Source organism: Sinohyriopsis cumingii, chromosome 2 (genome assembly GCF_028554795.1).
Source record: "Sinohyriopsis cumingii isolate HCF-2022 chromosome 2, ASM2855479v2, whole genome shotgun sequence".
In the NCBI taxonomy this organism is placed as follows: domain Eukaryota; kingdom Metazoa; phylum Mollusca; class Bivalvia; order Unionida; family Unionidae; genus Sinohyriopsis; species Sinohyriopsis cumingii.
This window is the reverse complement of record NC_142962.1, coordinates 35,575,680-35,593,952: the sequence shown is the minus strand read 5'-3', so window position 1 is coordinate 35,593,952 and position 18,273 is coordinate 35,575,680. Positions and strand designations below refer to the sequence as shown.

The 18,273-nt window shown below is 33.9% G+C and overlaps 1 protein-coding gene across 2 annotated transcripts in view; it reads left to right on the top strand.

Annotated features, from left to right (window-relative positions):
* LOC149804624 (HHIP-like protein 1) overlaps positions 1–18,273 on the top strand; it is a 70,575-nt gene that overhangs the window by 35,185 nt on the left and 17,117 nt on the right. For both annotated transcript variants that reach the window (XM_089942531.1, XM_089942540.1), the window contains exons 5-8: positions 5,981–6,110; positions 9,939–10,081; positions 16,556–16,637; positions 16,834–16,955. In XM_089942531.1, coding sequence (XP_089798657.1) covers positions 5,981–6,110; positions 9,939–10,081; positions 16,556–16,637; positions 16,834–16,955 — 477 coding nt within the window. The remainder of the gene's footprint in view (positions 1–5,980; positions 6,111–9,938; positions 10,082–16,555; positions 16,638–16,833; positions 16,956–18,273) is intronic.

The following is an 18,273-nucleotide window of genomic DNA, read 5'->3' as shown; positions in this document are numbered from 1 at the left end:
AAAGCTTGTTTGAAAACTAGTTTTGCATTGTTTATTGTGAGATTGTTATTACATGTATCTTAATCTATGACATGCACAGTTCCTAGCTGGATCCAGGACACTTGAAAGGACTGTTATTCACTGTATTCACAAAGATTCAACAAAGCAGAAGTGAACCTTTGATTCAAGTAGAAATGAAAACCCAGTGCTGCATATTCACTGAATGAAAACATATTGTGGTTACTGTGTGTGTGTGTTTATTGTTCCTTTATTTTCTCTTCAAGATCATATGATGGCTTATCTGGGACTTTGATGTTTGAAATGTGGTGTGTATTTCAGTTAAATATACTTGCTAACTAATTAATACAGTGTGTATGTTCTTGATTCAAACCAGATTGAATAGCAAAAAAAGATATTATATTACTTTGAAATGTGCATCAAATATTAAGACTGACTATAATCACCATGGTAATTGCATCATCTGATATGGGGATAAGTAGCCAATAGTAGTACTCATCCCCAAGCTATCATACTGTTCAGTTATGCTTAATGTTCTCCATTGATTAGATTTTTGTGAATTGTAATTAAAACTGAAAAGATATTTTATATTATCAAATGCGAGAGGTCTTGATAAGGGACATGCTGGCATAAATTATACTGAAACAATCCTAAATACACATTTTTAGTTTAGAAACATACCAAACACAAAATATATTGAAATTTTTTTTTTTAAAGGATAGTCAAAGGAAATGAATAATTGTCACTTATAGACAGGTTTGTGTGAAAGAAGTTTTAGTTGACTTCATGCACATACTTACCAATATTTTATTGTATCTGACAATGTAGTTGGTCCTAAATGAAAATGATACCAATTGGACATCCAATATGGCCATCAAGGCAGCCATCTTGAAAATGTTTTTGTTGCTACTTTTTCAGAATGAAATGTGATAACCATACACCAGAAGAATTCTTGTGGAGGGTAATATACAAGGAGTTTTTTTTACTCAAAGACATCATATGATGTCTGATTAGTCCTAAATGAACATGGTATTGCCACAATGATCTAACAGCAAAAATTTGGCTGTCATGGCAGCCATCTTGAAAATTGTCTAACTACCACTGCTTAAACATCAGGTCAGCATGTGGTTTTCACTAGAAGACTAATTATGATCCATGGTTGATTCTAAATGAAAATGGTGCCAGTCTGACATTCAACAATCAATATTACCACCAAGGTGACCATGTTATTGCTGCTCCCCCCCCCCCACCAATTGATGCATAATTCAACATAGGATTTTTACTAAAAGATGTTACATGTTTAGGCTCTAATAAACAGTAGCAATAGAAAATTTGACATATAATTTATTTCCCTGAAAAAAACCTGTAAAAATGAAAAAATAAGAACTTATGATTTTAAGAATCAAATCTAAAAATAATCCAAGAATAATACATGAATTAAATTTTAGAAGTCCTAGTAATGAAATGTTCTGATGAATTCAAGTTCGAGTCCCGACGGAAAAAAAATCCAAAATGGAAGGCAATAATGTATACTGTAGTCAGTATGGTGCTGTAATGTTTATAGTTCTTTGTTGATGCACAAACAATAATGTTCTGGTATTTGAATTTCTGAATAAAATTTAGAGAAATGTCTTTGTCCAAGAATTCTGTATGTTCAAGTATTTCCAGGAAAAAGAATTAAACTATTAGAATCCGAATAGTTTGAATAAATAAAAATTAAAATATAACTACAAACTGGTCACAAACAAACACTTTTCCAGCGTCCAAGGTAAAAGCCCAAATTGAGAAATATCTCTTTACAAATCACTAATAAATCTAACTACTGAGCAATTTCGGAAAACCCAGAATTGTGAAATAGGGCTGTTTTATTTTTATTATATGACAGTTGTCTTACGTCATATGACACCAAAATATCATTTTGATTGGTACATTGCTGCTTTAACTTGTTTGTATGATGTCATTACTTGATGTCTTGATTGTTTGCTAACTTTTACTTGTTCTTTAATTTCAGTATTTAGCTCGTATATATGGATTTACACCACAATTTCAGGTTCTTACCTAAGTTTTGGTGTAAACCAAACATTGTACATTCTTTCTTAATATGTAAAAAAAGGATTAATTATTATTTTTATCTGTTTGTGCATAATTTGTACTAATAGTTTGCCTTTTTGTTTATAACTTGTGAATTGTAGACATAGATGTGGGAAAAAAACCTTTATTTGTGCTTTTATGTTTGATAGGAAAAGTCTGCCTTCAGGATCAGAATTATAATATACACATATACACATGAAGGATTATATTAGCACTGCATGATTGTTGAGGTTGAATAGGGCAGTGAAGAGATAAAATAAACCCAGCATTTCAGACATGATGAATGTAATACTTGTACTATCAATCAAGAGCTCAGATTAATTAGTAACTGTAATCAGTCTTCACTGTCACTCAATAGATTTAAGCATGCACTACAACAGTGCAGGTGTATTATACATGACATAGATGAGAACAGAGTTGTCTTGATTACTTTTCTGCCCAGAGGTGATAGATTTTATTGTTTTGCCTGAAAAGTAATATAGATTCTCACCAGCCTATCCATCTACGGTAATCCTTTCTTGGATGAATAACTCATTACTAAGCATTATTCCATAATTGTTTCATGTCGGTCAGAGGCTGAAAGACAGTTTCTGGTTGTTGAAAATATCTGGTTTATTTGGACCATATCTACAATCTTTTGTTAAATTTCTAAATTCATATACACGTACTGTTTTTCCAAAAGAAAATTTAGGAAATAACTATTGAATATTCTCAAGTATGTACATTTCTCTTAAAAGCTAAAAACCAGAACTGTCTTCATTGAAAATAGAGGTCCTGTAATGATCACTGGTGAGTCACTTTCCAGATGAGGTAATATTGATCTCTGATTTGTTTATTAGCTCCACTGGTCATGGACCAGAAGAGTTTATGGGATGGCTTTTTGTTTATTGTCCATTGTATATCTGTTGCTTGTACTTCCATTTGTTAGCAATTTTATTTCTTCATGCTTGAATTCTTCCCCACCCACAATTGCCACACTTTGTGATTGACTTGAATTTGGGGTAAGAAATAAGACTTGCATTTAGGATAAGAAATAAGACTTGCATTTGGGGTAAGAAATAAGACTTGCACTAGGGGTAAGAAAGAAGACTTGCACTTGGGGTAAGAAAGAAACCTGTTGATGTGGGAGTAAAAAGTTTGAGTGAAAGAAGAAAAATGGTTGCTTCACAGTAACATTACTTCAGCATCACATACCTAGACCAGACTTTGTGGATGGTTTACATTTGGATTTAGGAAGTGGTCTGTTGATTTTGGAATTAAAAAGTTACTGGTTAAAGTTGTTCTTACTGAAAGAAAAGATATGGTTTCTGGAAAATATATCAGTTCACAGCCATGTATTCTCACCAAAGAATATCAATTATTTATAAGTTGGATAGGATAAAAGCAGATTGACTGTGGGGTCAAAGGTCAGTAGATCTGTGACTGAGAGAAGAAAGATGTTAGTAACTTTAGACCTCAACCACGTTCCTTGACCACAATGTATGGAGGATTTGTACTTAAGGTATTGGAAGAGACCAACTGATTTTGAGGTCAAAGGTCAGGGTCACAATAGCTCAAAGAAAAATACATTTTGCAAAATAACTTTTGTTCTAGAATAAGTTACTTGACTAAACTTTGAGGATGGTTTGCACTTAGGGTAGTAAAGAAATACATTGAGTCATTGGTCTAAAGGTCAGAAGTTAGGGTCATGGAAAATCTAATAAGAAAGTAATGGTTTACTTCAAGACCACATACCATGACCAGTTTATTGAGACCCTCTGATCAGTAATCTCAAGAGTCAGCCAAGTCCTACTAGTTTCCAGATGGATTTGTATTGCCATTCATGACAAGCTTGTTATATACTGTAATATCTCGTGGAGTGAGATCAGAATTTACATTGTTGGGCAATCTCACAAGGGGTTCTTAATTCAGAATTCTGAATTCACTAGACTACACAGTGTAAAATAAAGTCATAAATAATTCTGAGTGGGACACAGATTTTTGAGTTCCTATCAAGGAAGTTTTAAACATGATTGGTGAGTTAGGAAAAATGGAATTGAATAAGAATAAACATATTTTCAATAAGCAAAGCTGAGGAATTAATTTATTAACAAAGGACATTGCTTTGAATGAGGTTGTACAAAAAGTCTTAACTGTTTAGTCAGCAAAAGATAAAGAGTCATATATCAAAGCAAAAAGAACAGTTTGAGAACAGTCATATGCTTAGAGATCCTATGACTTACTTTATTTGATCTTTGTGAATTAGGGTTCCATAACTCTGTTGTTGTTGTTGTTGTTGTTGTAGGGTTTAACACCATTTTTCAGCACATGATAGGCAATACATGGCGGCCAGTATTAATGGTGGAGGATGAACCCGGGAAAACCCCGGAAAGAACCACCGACCCACGAGAAGCTACTGGCAAGCTTTCTCACATACTCACATTGGCTGAATATGAGACTCAAACCCATGCAGACAGAGGTGAGATGGCAGTGATTTATAACGGAGAGTGCTTTAGACCACTCGGCCACTCAGGGCCCCTCCATATCTCTGTGTAGAATTTTGAATCATATGTGATCCTATAGTTCTCAGATTGGTGAGGTCATGGGTACAAACCCAGGTCAAGTCATACCAGAGACTTAAATAAAAATGGTACTAGCAGCTGCCTCGCTAAGTGCTCGGCATTAAGAGGTTAATGTTAGGACTGGCTGGCATAGTATCAGGATAGTATGACTGGGTGGGACATAATGCTACACGTCTGTTTTGTAATGCCCCAGTACTTGAGGTGACTATAAACTACCACACAGCAGACATCTTTGTGATATGACTAAAATTGTTAAAACTAAATTAAAAATAATAAAGACAAATGATCCTATAGTTAAATGAAAGATGAACCATTTCAGTCTTAAGTGTGTGTCTGTAACTTTTATTTTATTTCTATTTGTATTTAGCAACATTCAAATTTTTGAACAGCTTATATATAAAAAAAAATTGTCATCATTTCAGGTTTCTATTATACATTGAATGCCTTGCAAAACTTTAAATTTGAGAACCTGTTAATATCTCAGATCTTGCAGAAACATAATTTGCTCTTACAATCTCGAAAAAGTATTCTGTACTGTTGGCTGCCTAGTCATATTTGACAATAAGGGTAATGAATGGGCATCTAATGCAGCCAAAGCTGCCCTGCAATGTCCTGTTTCCATATGGAAGATTCCGTACACTGACTTAAAATGTTATGTAAGTCAGCAAGTTCCTCATACTTGGTAAAATTTGTGGATTGAAAACTCCATGCACAACCATATCAGGCACATCTTGGAGATTGGCATTCCTCATATACATGTAGAACCAATCACAGAGCTGAAGTAGCATTGTGCTGATCACTTATTGGACAAACATACCGCTTTCTTGCATAACTCTGACAGTACAACTCATCCTTGTTGAATGTATTAACTTTCACACTGTTGGATAGAATTTGTTATGTGAGCTTGATAAAGAAACTTTGATGATATACCATCTGAAAAAATATTGGAAATTTTGACCATTGTTATAATGATTTTACATTTCTTTCTTTGTCTTTTATTTTATACATCTTTTACAGGTTTTTAGCTTTGATAGCTTTTAACTTTTGTCCTCTGGTAAATCATATTTCCATATTTTTGGAAGCACAGATTTCCTTTTATTTATTTTAATTTTTTAAAAGAAAGCTTTATAGTAAAATTTTTAGAAGTTTAATTTTATCAGTACTATGCAGCCAGTGTTGTGCTGATGTGCTGTTAAACTCTATCTGCTACTATTCCTACTACTATTGCCACCACTATTATTACTACTACTACTGAAGCAAATAATCCATAAAAAGAACCATAGTTTTAGAAAATAATATTTTCAACTGTTGACATATTTTTGTATTTACAGCCAATGCTGAGCGTCCTTTGTTTGTGTACAACCACACTGTGGGGAAGTCCGTAACTGGAGGACATTTCTACAGAGGTTGCAGCAATCCCAACCTCAATGGATTCTACATCTATGGGGACTTTATGAATGGGTAAAAAAATTTAAAAATCATAAAAGCCAATGTAACTACATTGTTTTATAATCTTGTATTGTTTGCTGAGCACCGGTGACTTCTTGTAATTTCATTCACAAATTATTATTTCTGCACTTAAATGAAAGGTGATGTTGTTGTCCCATTGCATTAGTTTATCTGTCCATCTCTCCATCTATAACAAAACTTGTAATTTCTTCTCCTCCTACACTGTTTACATGATTTAATGAAACTTTGTATGCTGGATATGTGGGTGCGGTACATGTGCAATAAAGTTTAACTTTTGTCCATTGGCCCAGTTTTGAAAATTGTGTTGAAAAAAGGCAAATTTTGAAAATTCAGCACATTATTGTATCTTTTTCGCACAATGTTGATTTTATTTAAACTTTGAAAGCAAGATTTTGGGTCAGTGTATATGTGCTGTAAAGTTCTACATTTTTGACTAATATTTAAAAAAAAATCTTGAAAATCAATCAGAAATTGCTGTATTTTGTGAATTAGGTTTGTCATTGCTTCTCCTGCCATACCAGTTGGAGGATGGATATGTGGTTCTGTGTACATGTAAACCAAGGTAGTTTTACCATCATCATTTATCCCATGTTTTTGAAAATGTATTGAAAATCATAAAAATATGTGTATTTTGGGAATATAGCTTGTTATTGCTTTTTCTGTGACACTTGTTAGAGGATTTTACTGAAGCTCTGTCGGCGATAAGTGTGTGTGTGTGTTTTGGATTTGTAAAGTAACATTAAAAAAATTCAGTAATATCACTACGATATCTGCAGTGTGGCACTTTATAGTGATGTCTAGCACTGGAGCATCATGCCGCAGACATGCAGCATGATGTCCCATCCAGTCACATTATCCTGACACCAGGCCAACCAGTCCTAACACAAACCTTTTAATGTTGAAAGCCAAGCGAGGCAGCTGTTAGTACCATTTTTATAACTCTTTGGTATGAGTCAGCCAGGGTTCAAACCCATAACCTCTCATATTTGAGGCGGACACTAACCACTAAGCCACCGGAGCGGTCATTGGCAGTAAGTGGTTGTTGTAGTTGGGCAATAAGGTTTTGCTTTTTATGTTCTTGTCTTAAGGCAAGACCATTTTGAAATCTGTCGATTATCCATCCATCCACCCACCCATCCATCCATCCAAGGCAAGACTATTTTCAAATCTGTAGATTATCTATCCACCCACTCACCCACCCAACCATGCATCCATCTTTTGCCTAGTTTGTTCTTGGCCAGTGACACTAGTTCAAAACAGTCTGGCCTTTGTGGACTGTTTGCAGTTTGGTCAGGAAGAAGCCTCTTCATGTTGGAGCCACAAAAGTGAATTTATGACAATATTGGCAAGATCTACACCAGCAGTGACAAGTTTTTGTTCAGTTATTAAGTCAGAAACAGTTATTCACTACAATGATTACCATTATATTGTTATTTTTTGTGCATGTTTTCTGATTTCTTTTTCATAAAAAACTAAATGGTAATTAGAGGAATGTCCATTCTGTAGTGAACATTGTAATGCAAGATTTCTATTGACCCAACAGTACAGATAAAAACACTCATTTAATGTGCAAAGTTGCTCACAAACATAAAATATGTTCACCCAGGTAAATAAAACAAATTGTTACCCACCCAAGTATACTCTTACTCAGTTATAGTTAATGATATTCAAACCTAAATTCACTTGTGTGAAAAGTGGTTTTTACAGCATATTCTGCAATCTAACCCAAGTTGCACGTAATGACAAACTGAGACCAGTCTGCTCTTCCTCTAGTAAGCATTTATTAGTTTAAAGTATCAGAATGAAGCAGTTAAATGAGTTCGATCAAATCAAATGGAAAAACAAACTTCCTTTAGAAATTATGGTATTTCAGTGAACAAAGCTGGCTGCATACTAGACAGATGGACTATTTCATTGTTGTGGCTGTAGGGGAGGAGGGATCTACTGTGACCATATTAAAGTTTCCAGCAACTGTTTTATATGCTTATCATCATTTCAGTCCATAATGAAATTAAAAAGTTACTAAGATCAATGCCCCATACAACTATGTAATATCATATTTTTAATGCAAATGTGGAAGCTGAAATCACTACATTCATAGGAATTTCATGTTAATTGCATAAAAAAACAATGCAAAGTATGGAGTTTTCACCAAAAGTCTTCCAGTGATGTCTGGTTTTTTTCTGACTATAATGGCTGCTGATCTTACATCACATATGTCTGCAACAGTGGCTAATTTAAAATCCTTATCACTCAAGAATATCAGAGATGGTTTCAGCTTTAAGCAGTGAAAAAGAACAAATAGTCTTATCTAGTATTCCCAGAAATTCTTTTAAGACAGTAAAGCATTAGTCTCTGCAAGGGTCTCTTGTAAGGTATCATGTTCAGTGCAGTGTTGACTATGATTCAAAACCAAGACATACATTTCGCTGAGCTTAACTTAAAAATTTTCATTGTACGTGTTGTGATGCCATGATGTAAACAAAATCACTCAAACAATGTAGATGACTCATACACATATGATATTTTCATTGTTTTTATACCAGTACCACACATTAATCATTTAGGTATTTAAATTTCAAAGGCAGAAACATAATTACTTGTGACTAGTGAAAATTTTAATGTAACAATGCATTAAGCTACGATAGGAAACTTAGTGCTGTAGAAAAAGAAGTAGCTATTGTTGTGGGTTACACATTGTGGTGATGCAGCATGCTAGTCAGTGTCCAATAAAGTTGTACACAGATTTAAAATAGAAATCACAGAATTAAAATAGAAACAGATAGAAACTGATGAAATTTAAATTTAAATTCTTTTTGATTCCAATTTAGTCAGCCTAATTTATAACAATCCCAGTTATTAATGTAATTAGTGTCTTCAAAGCTATTTAGTTGGGAACTTTAACCTTAATGATTGTATAAAAAACCCAATCAGCAGGTTGTCAGAAAAAAAACTGTTTTTGTGTGTCTCAAAACTTATGGACATAGCAGATTAATCTGATTTATGTCCAGTCTTTTAATGAGTCTCAAAGAGTTACATTCATTATGATTGGTTAGTTTTGTTTAAAGATTAAAGAAAAAAAATGTTTTGATAATGAAGGTTCTGACATTTTACAATAAAGTTTTTGACTAATGGAGAATGCCTACTTTTACTCCATTGGTTATAATATTCTGTGAAAGGTCACACTCTCTGTTGGTTTGAATCTTAGTTTGGGGGTTGGTTTGATATGCAGGCCATAGCCAGTTTAATGTCGGGTATTGATGTATTTCCTGCATTTTGTACATAAAATTACCATAGAATGTTTAATACTTTGTAGCGAAAATCCCCTTATTTTTAACTTGGAATTTTATCGACTAAAAGTTGCCAGTGTACATGGTTTTTAGGTGGTCAGTATACATGGAATGAGGTGTGGTAGAATGCCCTTATTTGGACCAAAATCATGTGGCCAAGTCATGTTACAGAAATGCTGTTTGAGGAAAGGTTTATTGTACATTTATTGATAATAGAGGTCACAAGGTCAAAGGATAAGGTCATCGGCTTGATTTTGGTATTACTGTGTTAAAATACTAAACATACCTCCCATTTCCTTGGACGACATGTCTTGATATTTTATATGCATTTATCATTGGACATGAGACAACCCAGAATATGGACAGAAGAGGTCCTCTTTGAAGCTAGCTTACAGGACTCGGATTTTTATGAGTTTAAATGAGATGTATGTATTACTGAATTTTAATTTGGGTACCATTAAAACATTACCGAAACTGAAGCAACAATTAGATTGTGACAATAACTTTTAAAATGTTCTTTTATCAACAGCCGTCTCTTCCGTCTTCTTGAGAACAAGTGGACAGGGATATGGGAGAATAAAGAAATTAACATGTGCAAGTCGGATATGTGTGTACCTCCACTTGCCAATACCTACCCTCCTAACATCATTTCGTTTGGGGAGGATGAAGATGGTAATGTTATTACATTCTGTTTTAGCTTGAATGTGCAAAGGCCATGTGCCCATGTAGCATGGTCCTGCATCTATTTTGTTCCTAACCTTCTACATTAGTTATTTTGTAAACTCTTTTCAGTAACTGTTTTTGATCAAGTTGGTGGGAATGTTATTTTAAAATTCTCTACTAGAATGTTGTTTTTTGTGCTCTTCTAGCAGTTCCATAATAATGATATTCAAAGCATGTTTTCATATTTTTCTCCAGAACAGTTAAGCCATATATGATTAAACATAGTATAACAATGTCAGATTGTGTGCAGGGTGGCTCTCCTTGAAATCGTGTAACTTATTTGGCAATCAGCTGGATGATCTGTTTTTGACTTATTCTCTAGAATGGCTGAACCTGTTTTGATTAAATAGGTAGGAATGGTTTTATAGATAATGGTGTGGCTTCAATAGCTGCTAGGTGGAAAACCTGTTTTCAGCTTTTTTCACAATGGCTGATCCTGATTTCATCATCCATATAGAAAAACCCGTTTTCAGCTTCTGTTTCATTAAATTCAAACAAGGCATGAATGTTTATCAGGATGTGCTCTGTTGTAATTGTATCTGACCTGGCTTACTTAGAAATGGTGTGGATACTTTGGCAGCCAGGTGGAAAACCTATTATCAATTTTGTCCAATGAGGCTGAGCCAGTTTGGATCAAATTTGGTAAAAACAATTCTTAGGACATGTTTCATCAGAATTTTGTCTAGACTGGCTGCCCTAACAGTAGGGTAGCTCTATAGCGAGCTGGTGAAAAACTTAATTTCAAATTCTCTAGAACAATGTTAGCTAATTTTTATCAAATTCAGCACTAATGTTTCGTAGGACATGAGCTATTGGAATTTGTTTTCAGGTGGCTCTCCTGACGGTGATGTGATGGAGCCATATGGAAACTATGTTTTTTTAAGTTCTCCAAAATGGTTGAGCCTGTTTTGATCCAGCTTGAAAGGAATATTTATTAAGACATGTACAAACAGTGTGACTTGCATATCATTCATTTGGAAAACTGATTTCCTTTGAACACTTGAATCAAATCAAATAAAAAAAAAGGGCAGTGGGATATCAAAAACAAGTTAAAAGGGATGCAAGTCCTGCTCACATAAGAGCTAAGGGACACAATTCTGTTTCAGGTTCAGGTTGAGTCATTTCATTTGACCAATTGCACATTGTTATTAATATTATTATGTAGGTAACATAATTAAAGTATCTAACATTAATTGATGGTTTATCCTACTAATTTACAAATGTACAAAAACTTTGTTTCACAGAACAATTCTTTATGGAGAAGTTAGTTCCAATGTTTCTAGTGGACACAGTTGTCAAATTGGTACACAGACATTCTCAGTGATGAGCAGAAATTTCACTATTACTTGCAATGAAATTGTGGCACCATTATTATACTGATAGAACAGTATTTTTAAAAATTTGAGTTTCGATGTTGACAGTTGTTGTTTTACAAATTAAATGTCAATGTTTTTTTAGAAAACAAAATCTTGTCGAGAATCAGCAATAACATTTAAAGATATCCAAATTTTACCTGGAAAAAACACGGGTCTAATACACATTGTTTTTGAAGGCACACATGCAAATGTATCTCAGAATCTTTTGGAATAATTTATTTAATGATCTTTCAGAGTTTGGTTTTCTTAAAAAGAATTTCTACAGAAAAATAGACAACTTCATTAGAAAAAACATTTTATTGAACATCAATCCCATTGTGATTACAAAACAAGTAAACGATTTAACAGCCCCATGTCTTTTCATTGTTGACATCAAGTGGGGATGGCATTCCCTTCCAAAATTTGAGAGGTCACTTGTTAACTTGCACCTTCACTTACACTATAGTCTGTGTTGTTGGACCCTATTGTGAGCAAGTTATCAAGGGAGGGGTATATATTTCAGGGTTGATGTTTTACATTGTAGGACTACCATAGGCACCTACCATGTATTTCCTTCTAGATCAGTATTTGCCAGGTGAGTGATATGATATCAGGCCCTTGGCTGAAGTTTGTTAGACATATCCTATGCCTCGTATTAGAATATTTGTGAATATTTTGAAAATTATATGCACTGTCGTTACAATTGTACTTTATTCTTTTGATGGTTTGTATTTTATGTTAGCTCTTTCAGTTCGTATTTCTTTATTGTGATAAACATTTTATTTGAGTAATTTCAATAATTATCATCATTGTGGACTTGAGTTACACTATTTTTAGCTTATGAGGCGAAGTGAGTTCTGGTATGGCCCTGGTCATTGTGCATTGTTCATGTGTTTATGTTATGCATCTGTCAACATTAGCTTGTTACCACTCTTGAGTGCATATTTCTGATCCGATTTCAATCAGGCTAGGAATATACATTTATATCACCAAAAACTTGGATGAGTTCAATAATGAACAAGACCCATTTATATTAATGATGTGATATTGCAATCAATTGGTTAACCTTTTTGATAAAGAGTGATCTTCATGCATACTAATGAGATGATCTTGTATCTGATTGGTTGACTTTTGACCACTCAGAGAGCCATATTTGTGCTCTGATTTTGTTTAGATTTGGAGTATATGCATATGCCGTCAAGATTGGTGGGCACCAGTTGGCCGTGTAATCTAACGTGCTTTGCAGATCACTCATCTCACCTCTGTCTGCATAAGCCTGAATCTTGGCTCAGCCAGTGTGGGTACATAAGAAAGCTTGCCTCTGTGGTTTTTCTTGGGGTCTTTTTCTGTCAGATATACTGGCTGCTATGTATAGCCTTTCCTGTGCTGAAAATGGCATTAAAGCCAGCAACAACAACAATATTATTATCATCATAATCATCATATCAAGATCTTGACCATTTCACTATGAATGAAATCCATGCATATTTTGTGGGGTGATCTTGAATATCTTGCATCTTGTTGGCAGAATTTTTGACCACCTTCGTAGCCATAATTCTTAGCCATTTTTTTATTAAAATTGGAATATGGGTTTCGATGAATAAAATCTTGGTCAATTTTGAAAGTAAAAGATCATTTTTTTGGTGCACATGAATGAGGTGATCTTGCATCTGATTGAATATTTTTCTTACCACTCTTAAAGCCATATTTTTGATCTGTTGATTTTATTATCACTAAGATCTTGGATGAGTTTGACCAAGAGCCTGATTGCTAATTTATGACATCATTTTTAGAAAGAGTTGTTATCTGGATATTATCTTATCAACATTATATAAAGTTTGGTTGCTAATTTTCATTGGATGTGTTTTTAGACTATTACATAAGACTGGTTAGTGAAATGGTCAGCTGTTATGTAAGCCAAGTGAGTATTATCAGCTACACTTGGGCCTCTTGTTTCTAATTACTCTTTCATTTGCCATCACTAAAGCCTTCACTTTTTCACCTTGTACCATTGGTTCCTTATTCAGTTGATGTCTGTTCTCTGTTTCTAGGATGACCAAATTATTAGAGCTTCTTGACCTAGAATTTAAAATGGGCATGAGACTTTAAAATGGGTTGCCTTTTGGCTAATTAAGTTTGATACTCTGAAGCACTGTACTTTGGTTTTTCATTTGCTTTCTCTACTTCAAAGTAGAAAGTATTGATTGCACATGTTTGTAAAAAATGAATACCATCATGTCCTCCTTTCCTGAAACATTTAAACTTCTAATAAATATTAATCTCAAATATTTACTGACTGTATGATTAAGAAATTTCAGTTGGAACATAGCATAAACCCTGTTTATGTATAACATACATAATCATATCATTGCAAGCAATGAGTGAAAATCTGCAGTGCTTTTTTTTTCACATGTGGTTGCCTGTAGTAAGATTTACTTCTTTTTAATGAATAGGCATAAACCATTTGTTGTGAACCTAAGTATAATTTTCTTGAAATGTTGATCCAGCATCACCTTCCATGCTGTTTAAATGAGCTAGTGAAGGTTTTTATTCCAATCACAATCATTTATCAGTCAAGAAAATGGGCATTGTAACATCCCGAGCCTTACTTCAGATGAGGCCAGCTTAAGCTTGGGATTTTGATCACAAAACAGGAGAGTTATTTAAGTTTCAGCAACCTGATGAATACTAGTAATGATAAATCACTGAACTGTGCAAGATTGAATCAAGAAAAAGTTGTCAGTCTTTATCCTTCCAATCTAAATTCTCTTGTTACAAATTGGGTCTGAAATTTTTTAAATATATTTTATATGTTCTTTTCCTTATTAAATTACACATATAATTCTTCTTTGCTTACCTAAATGTAGATGATGAGTGTGGTTAAATATTGAAAGTTAAGAACACACATTAAAAGAAAAATTGAAAATATGATCAATATATTTTGTCACTTATGAGTACAGACACAAATTGAATTATAAAACACATGAAAATCATGATACCACTCATATGTGTTTCCCAATGCATATAGCACTTTGTTATATACATTTTAGAAATATGTTTTTCTTCGTTATACAGTACCAAATCAAGGGTGATTACAGGGTAATATGCAAATAATGAATGCTCCCTGTAGGAATACTACAATAAATGCTCCTTACTGCAATGCACATTTATCTATTAACCTAATAATAGGTCTGACACATTAATGTTTTTCACTTGTTGAATTTTGTTATGCAGTAATATATAACGGACTATTGTTTTGTCTCTCAAGACAATTTAGATGTATACAACCAGTTAAATAACGTTGAAGCAGAACAATCAATTTTACCTGTATCAGCACCATTGCAGCAAGTTTAAGTCTATGGGAGCATCAGTCTCCAAATCAGAAAAATATTTTGTTTTTCTTGTATATCTTTTGGATATCTTGTGTCCTGTGTTGAATGCTTTATTTCATTGCACTATATTGTAATTACTGTAGTAAGCAAACAGCGCTTGTATTTGGTCTTCTACCTCACATGTGTACCGGTCATAATATGTGTGCTACAAAACGGCACATGACTGATATTTATGCCCATTTGTCCTATGCAGAGATTGATGGGATAAACCTTGGTCATAGGTGCATGAGGGAAACACATGAGTGGTTCATATGAGATGTAACATCTTAGTAGCACTCGAAGTATGATGGCAAGCGGATTGCGATTCGCACTTAGAAATTTGTCTTTGGAATTACCCTATATTTGGAGACTTTGTGAAAATAATCACAACAGAAGTTAAGCCAGAAAATGAACATACTACACTGAATAGTGTAAAAGAACTTAAAAGATGCCAAAAAACAATGACAAAAATGACCAGTTTTTGACCAACATTGTCAGTGGGAGACACACTCACACATAGTAAGACCAATCACAACCACTCAAGATTACAGTGTTTTAATCAGACACTAAACATATATTATTTAATAGAGCCTAGAAGTCTTTATATCTTCATGTGTGTCTTAAAATGTATCATATATTTTTGACCATTGATATAAACATAAGAAACACAGAAAGTTAGTATTTTAATGCAGATACTTGCGAGAATTATTTTAACATGAGCTGCACTCAGTTCATATTTTATAACACCAGAATTTATCACAGGCACTATCATTAATGTGTAAGAGCTTGTATCATTGTGTTGATGGTAATGTATTTTTGTTTATGCATATTCATGGAAAATGCAGAAATCTTGTCAATGGCAGCCACACAGAGAAATATTCTATGTTCAGTTCTGATTGGTAGTTATATTTTCCAGTCCAGGTAAACATCAATCTCCAATGAAAACTGGATGTAGCTTATTTACTGCATTACACACCGGAAGTGTAGGCATCCAAACTCAATCCAAGTTGATACAATGCAGCAGAGAAAATTTGAATAAAAGTTGCTATTAAATGATAATAAGGTATTAAATTGTACAGTTTGCAAAATGTCTCCTTTGTATTGATATATGCTTTTAATGATAATGATAGATATCTGCTGGAAGTACAGTGAGGGATTTGGTTCCCAGTCATCTCTGCTCTTGTACAATACCTGTTCTAGATAAGATTTTCCTTGTGCAAGGAAATTACACTGTTTCTTATGTGTTAGGTAATACCACATGCCTTCCAAAGTTAAGTGAAGAATGAAACTGGCAAAAAGAAGTTTTTTAACATTCATGCTATGCAAAACAAAGGACACAGTGACCAAGATGAGACCTGCATTCGATCAAATGGAGCTGCCTGAAATGGCCGAAAAGGTTGAATTAGAATTACTGGTGACTAGCATGATTGGTGTTATCTTGTCAAGGACGCCATCCTGCCATTGACAATCCTTCTAAAGATGACAAGACCTTCAAGTTGTTATGTGTATTGATAATTTATCATATTGTAGGTTGTGCATCACAGTACATATCTGTACATGGCACAGGTATATTGATTCACCTCTGCTAATCAGTACAACAGTTTAACTTCTCTATTAAGTGTTCTGGGTTAATTTTTATGCCCATTTAGCCATGGATAATCAGAGTTTAACTCTTTTTACTTTTGCCTACATTTCAGGGGAGATTTACATGCTGACAACCAGTTTCCCAAGTACAGCTCATGATGGAGGTGCTGTTTACAAATTCATTGACCCAGCCAGGTAAGTACAGTTTACATCATCTTCATCGTCATCATCATCATCATCATCATCTTGAAATAATTTTGCATAAGTAGGACATTTTTTCAGAAAGTCATTTGTCTCATTTTAATGTAATTTATATGAAGAACACCTTATTTTTGAAGCAATCAAATATTAAGATATTGTTTGAAAAGAATATATATGATTATATTTTCAGGAGAGGAAATCCTGCTAATTGTAAATCAGCCAGAAATCCAGGTACTTCCTATACAAGCTCTCCAATAATTGATGTGCCAAGTCCATCTACTAAGACTCCAGATCTGGGGACATCCCATCAAAGTAAGTTAGTACACTCTGTTATCGTGATCATTTCCAATCAATTGGAATATTATCCTTCTTTTTCCTGGACTTTGTTAGTTGAAAATAATGTGCCTTTAGCATTTAAATGTCCTTAATCTAAGTTTATTTTGCCATAAGTTCTTTTAGTAGTATCCTTGATTTTTTTGCAGTTAACAATTTAAGTCCCCATACTTTGCATTTTAGTTTATTTTCTGTGCCCTTTGGTCATTTAATTAAATTTTGATATTCTTCCATTTCCAGTGCTGACATTAGTTTAAACCTGTTGGTGTTGGTGTTTACTCTGAAATTTTTATTTGTTTTTTTTCTGGTTTATAGTAATATATAGCTGGTTCTAAATGAAATTGGTGCTTATCTGACTTTCAACATAGTACCATAGTGGCTGAATTGAAAATAAATGTCCTCAGGTGGCCAGATGGTCTAAGGTACTCATCTTTACAAATCACTGACATCTATCCACTGCGTGGGTTTGAGTCTTGACTCAGCCAGCATGGGTATTTCAGAAAACTTGCCAGTAGCTTCCCATGAGCCTTCATCCACCAAATCTTCTGGCCATCATATATGACCTATTGTGCTCAAAAAGTGGCATCACAAAACAAAATAAAAAATTCTTGAAAATCTTGTTATCACTTGTTGGAATACTGGCATTAATCTTGCATTTTAGTAAACAATTAATACAATAATTTAATTGGTTCTGAATGAAATTGGTGCAAATTTGACCACCTACATGTTTTGTTAAGGGGTTTTGAAAACCTGACCCAAATGACCTTGGGATCACATTAAAGGTCATCACTTGCATTATTGTCTTGACTTGCATTTTTAACTGTACTGGCTTGTAAGCATGATAAATTTAACATAATCAAGTATGAATGGATTTTTATCATTTAACCAGGGCCTTGGGTGGCCAAGTTAACCAAAGTGCTTGACTTTACTGATCACTGCCATCTCACCAGTGTCAATGTGGGTTCGATTTATGGGTTTTGCTAATGTGGATATGTGAAAAAGCTTGCCAGTAACTTCCTGTAGGTTGGTGGTTCTTACTGGGGTTTTTCCATTTTTTTTCTCCACCAGTTATACTGGCTGCTGTGTATAGCACTTAGAAATGGCATTAAACCAGATATTTTGATGAATACCTTAAACTACACCACTAAGAAAATATATTTATTTTGTCTGTACATCTGACCACACCCAAGATTACTTTGAATTTCTTATGTGGTCAGTTATGTACAATTGGTCACTGAGCCATGTTATTTTGTATGTGGATACATCCTGATGTCTACAACACTGTTTTAGCAAAAGT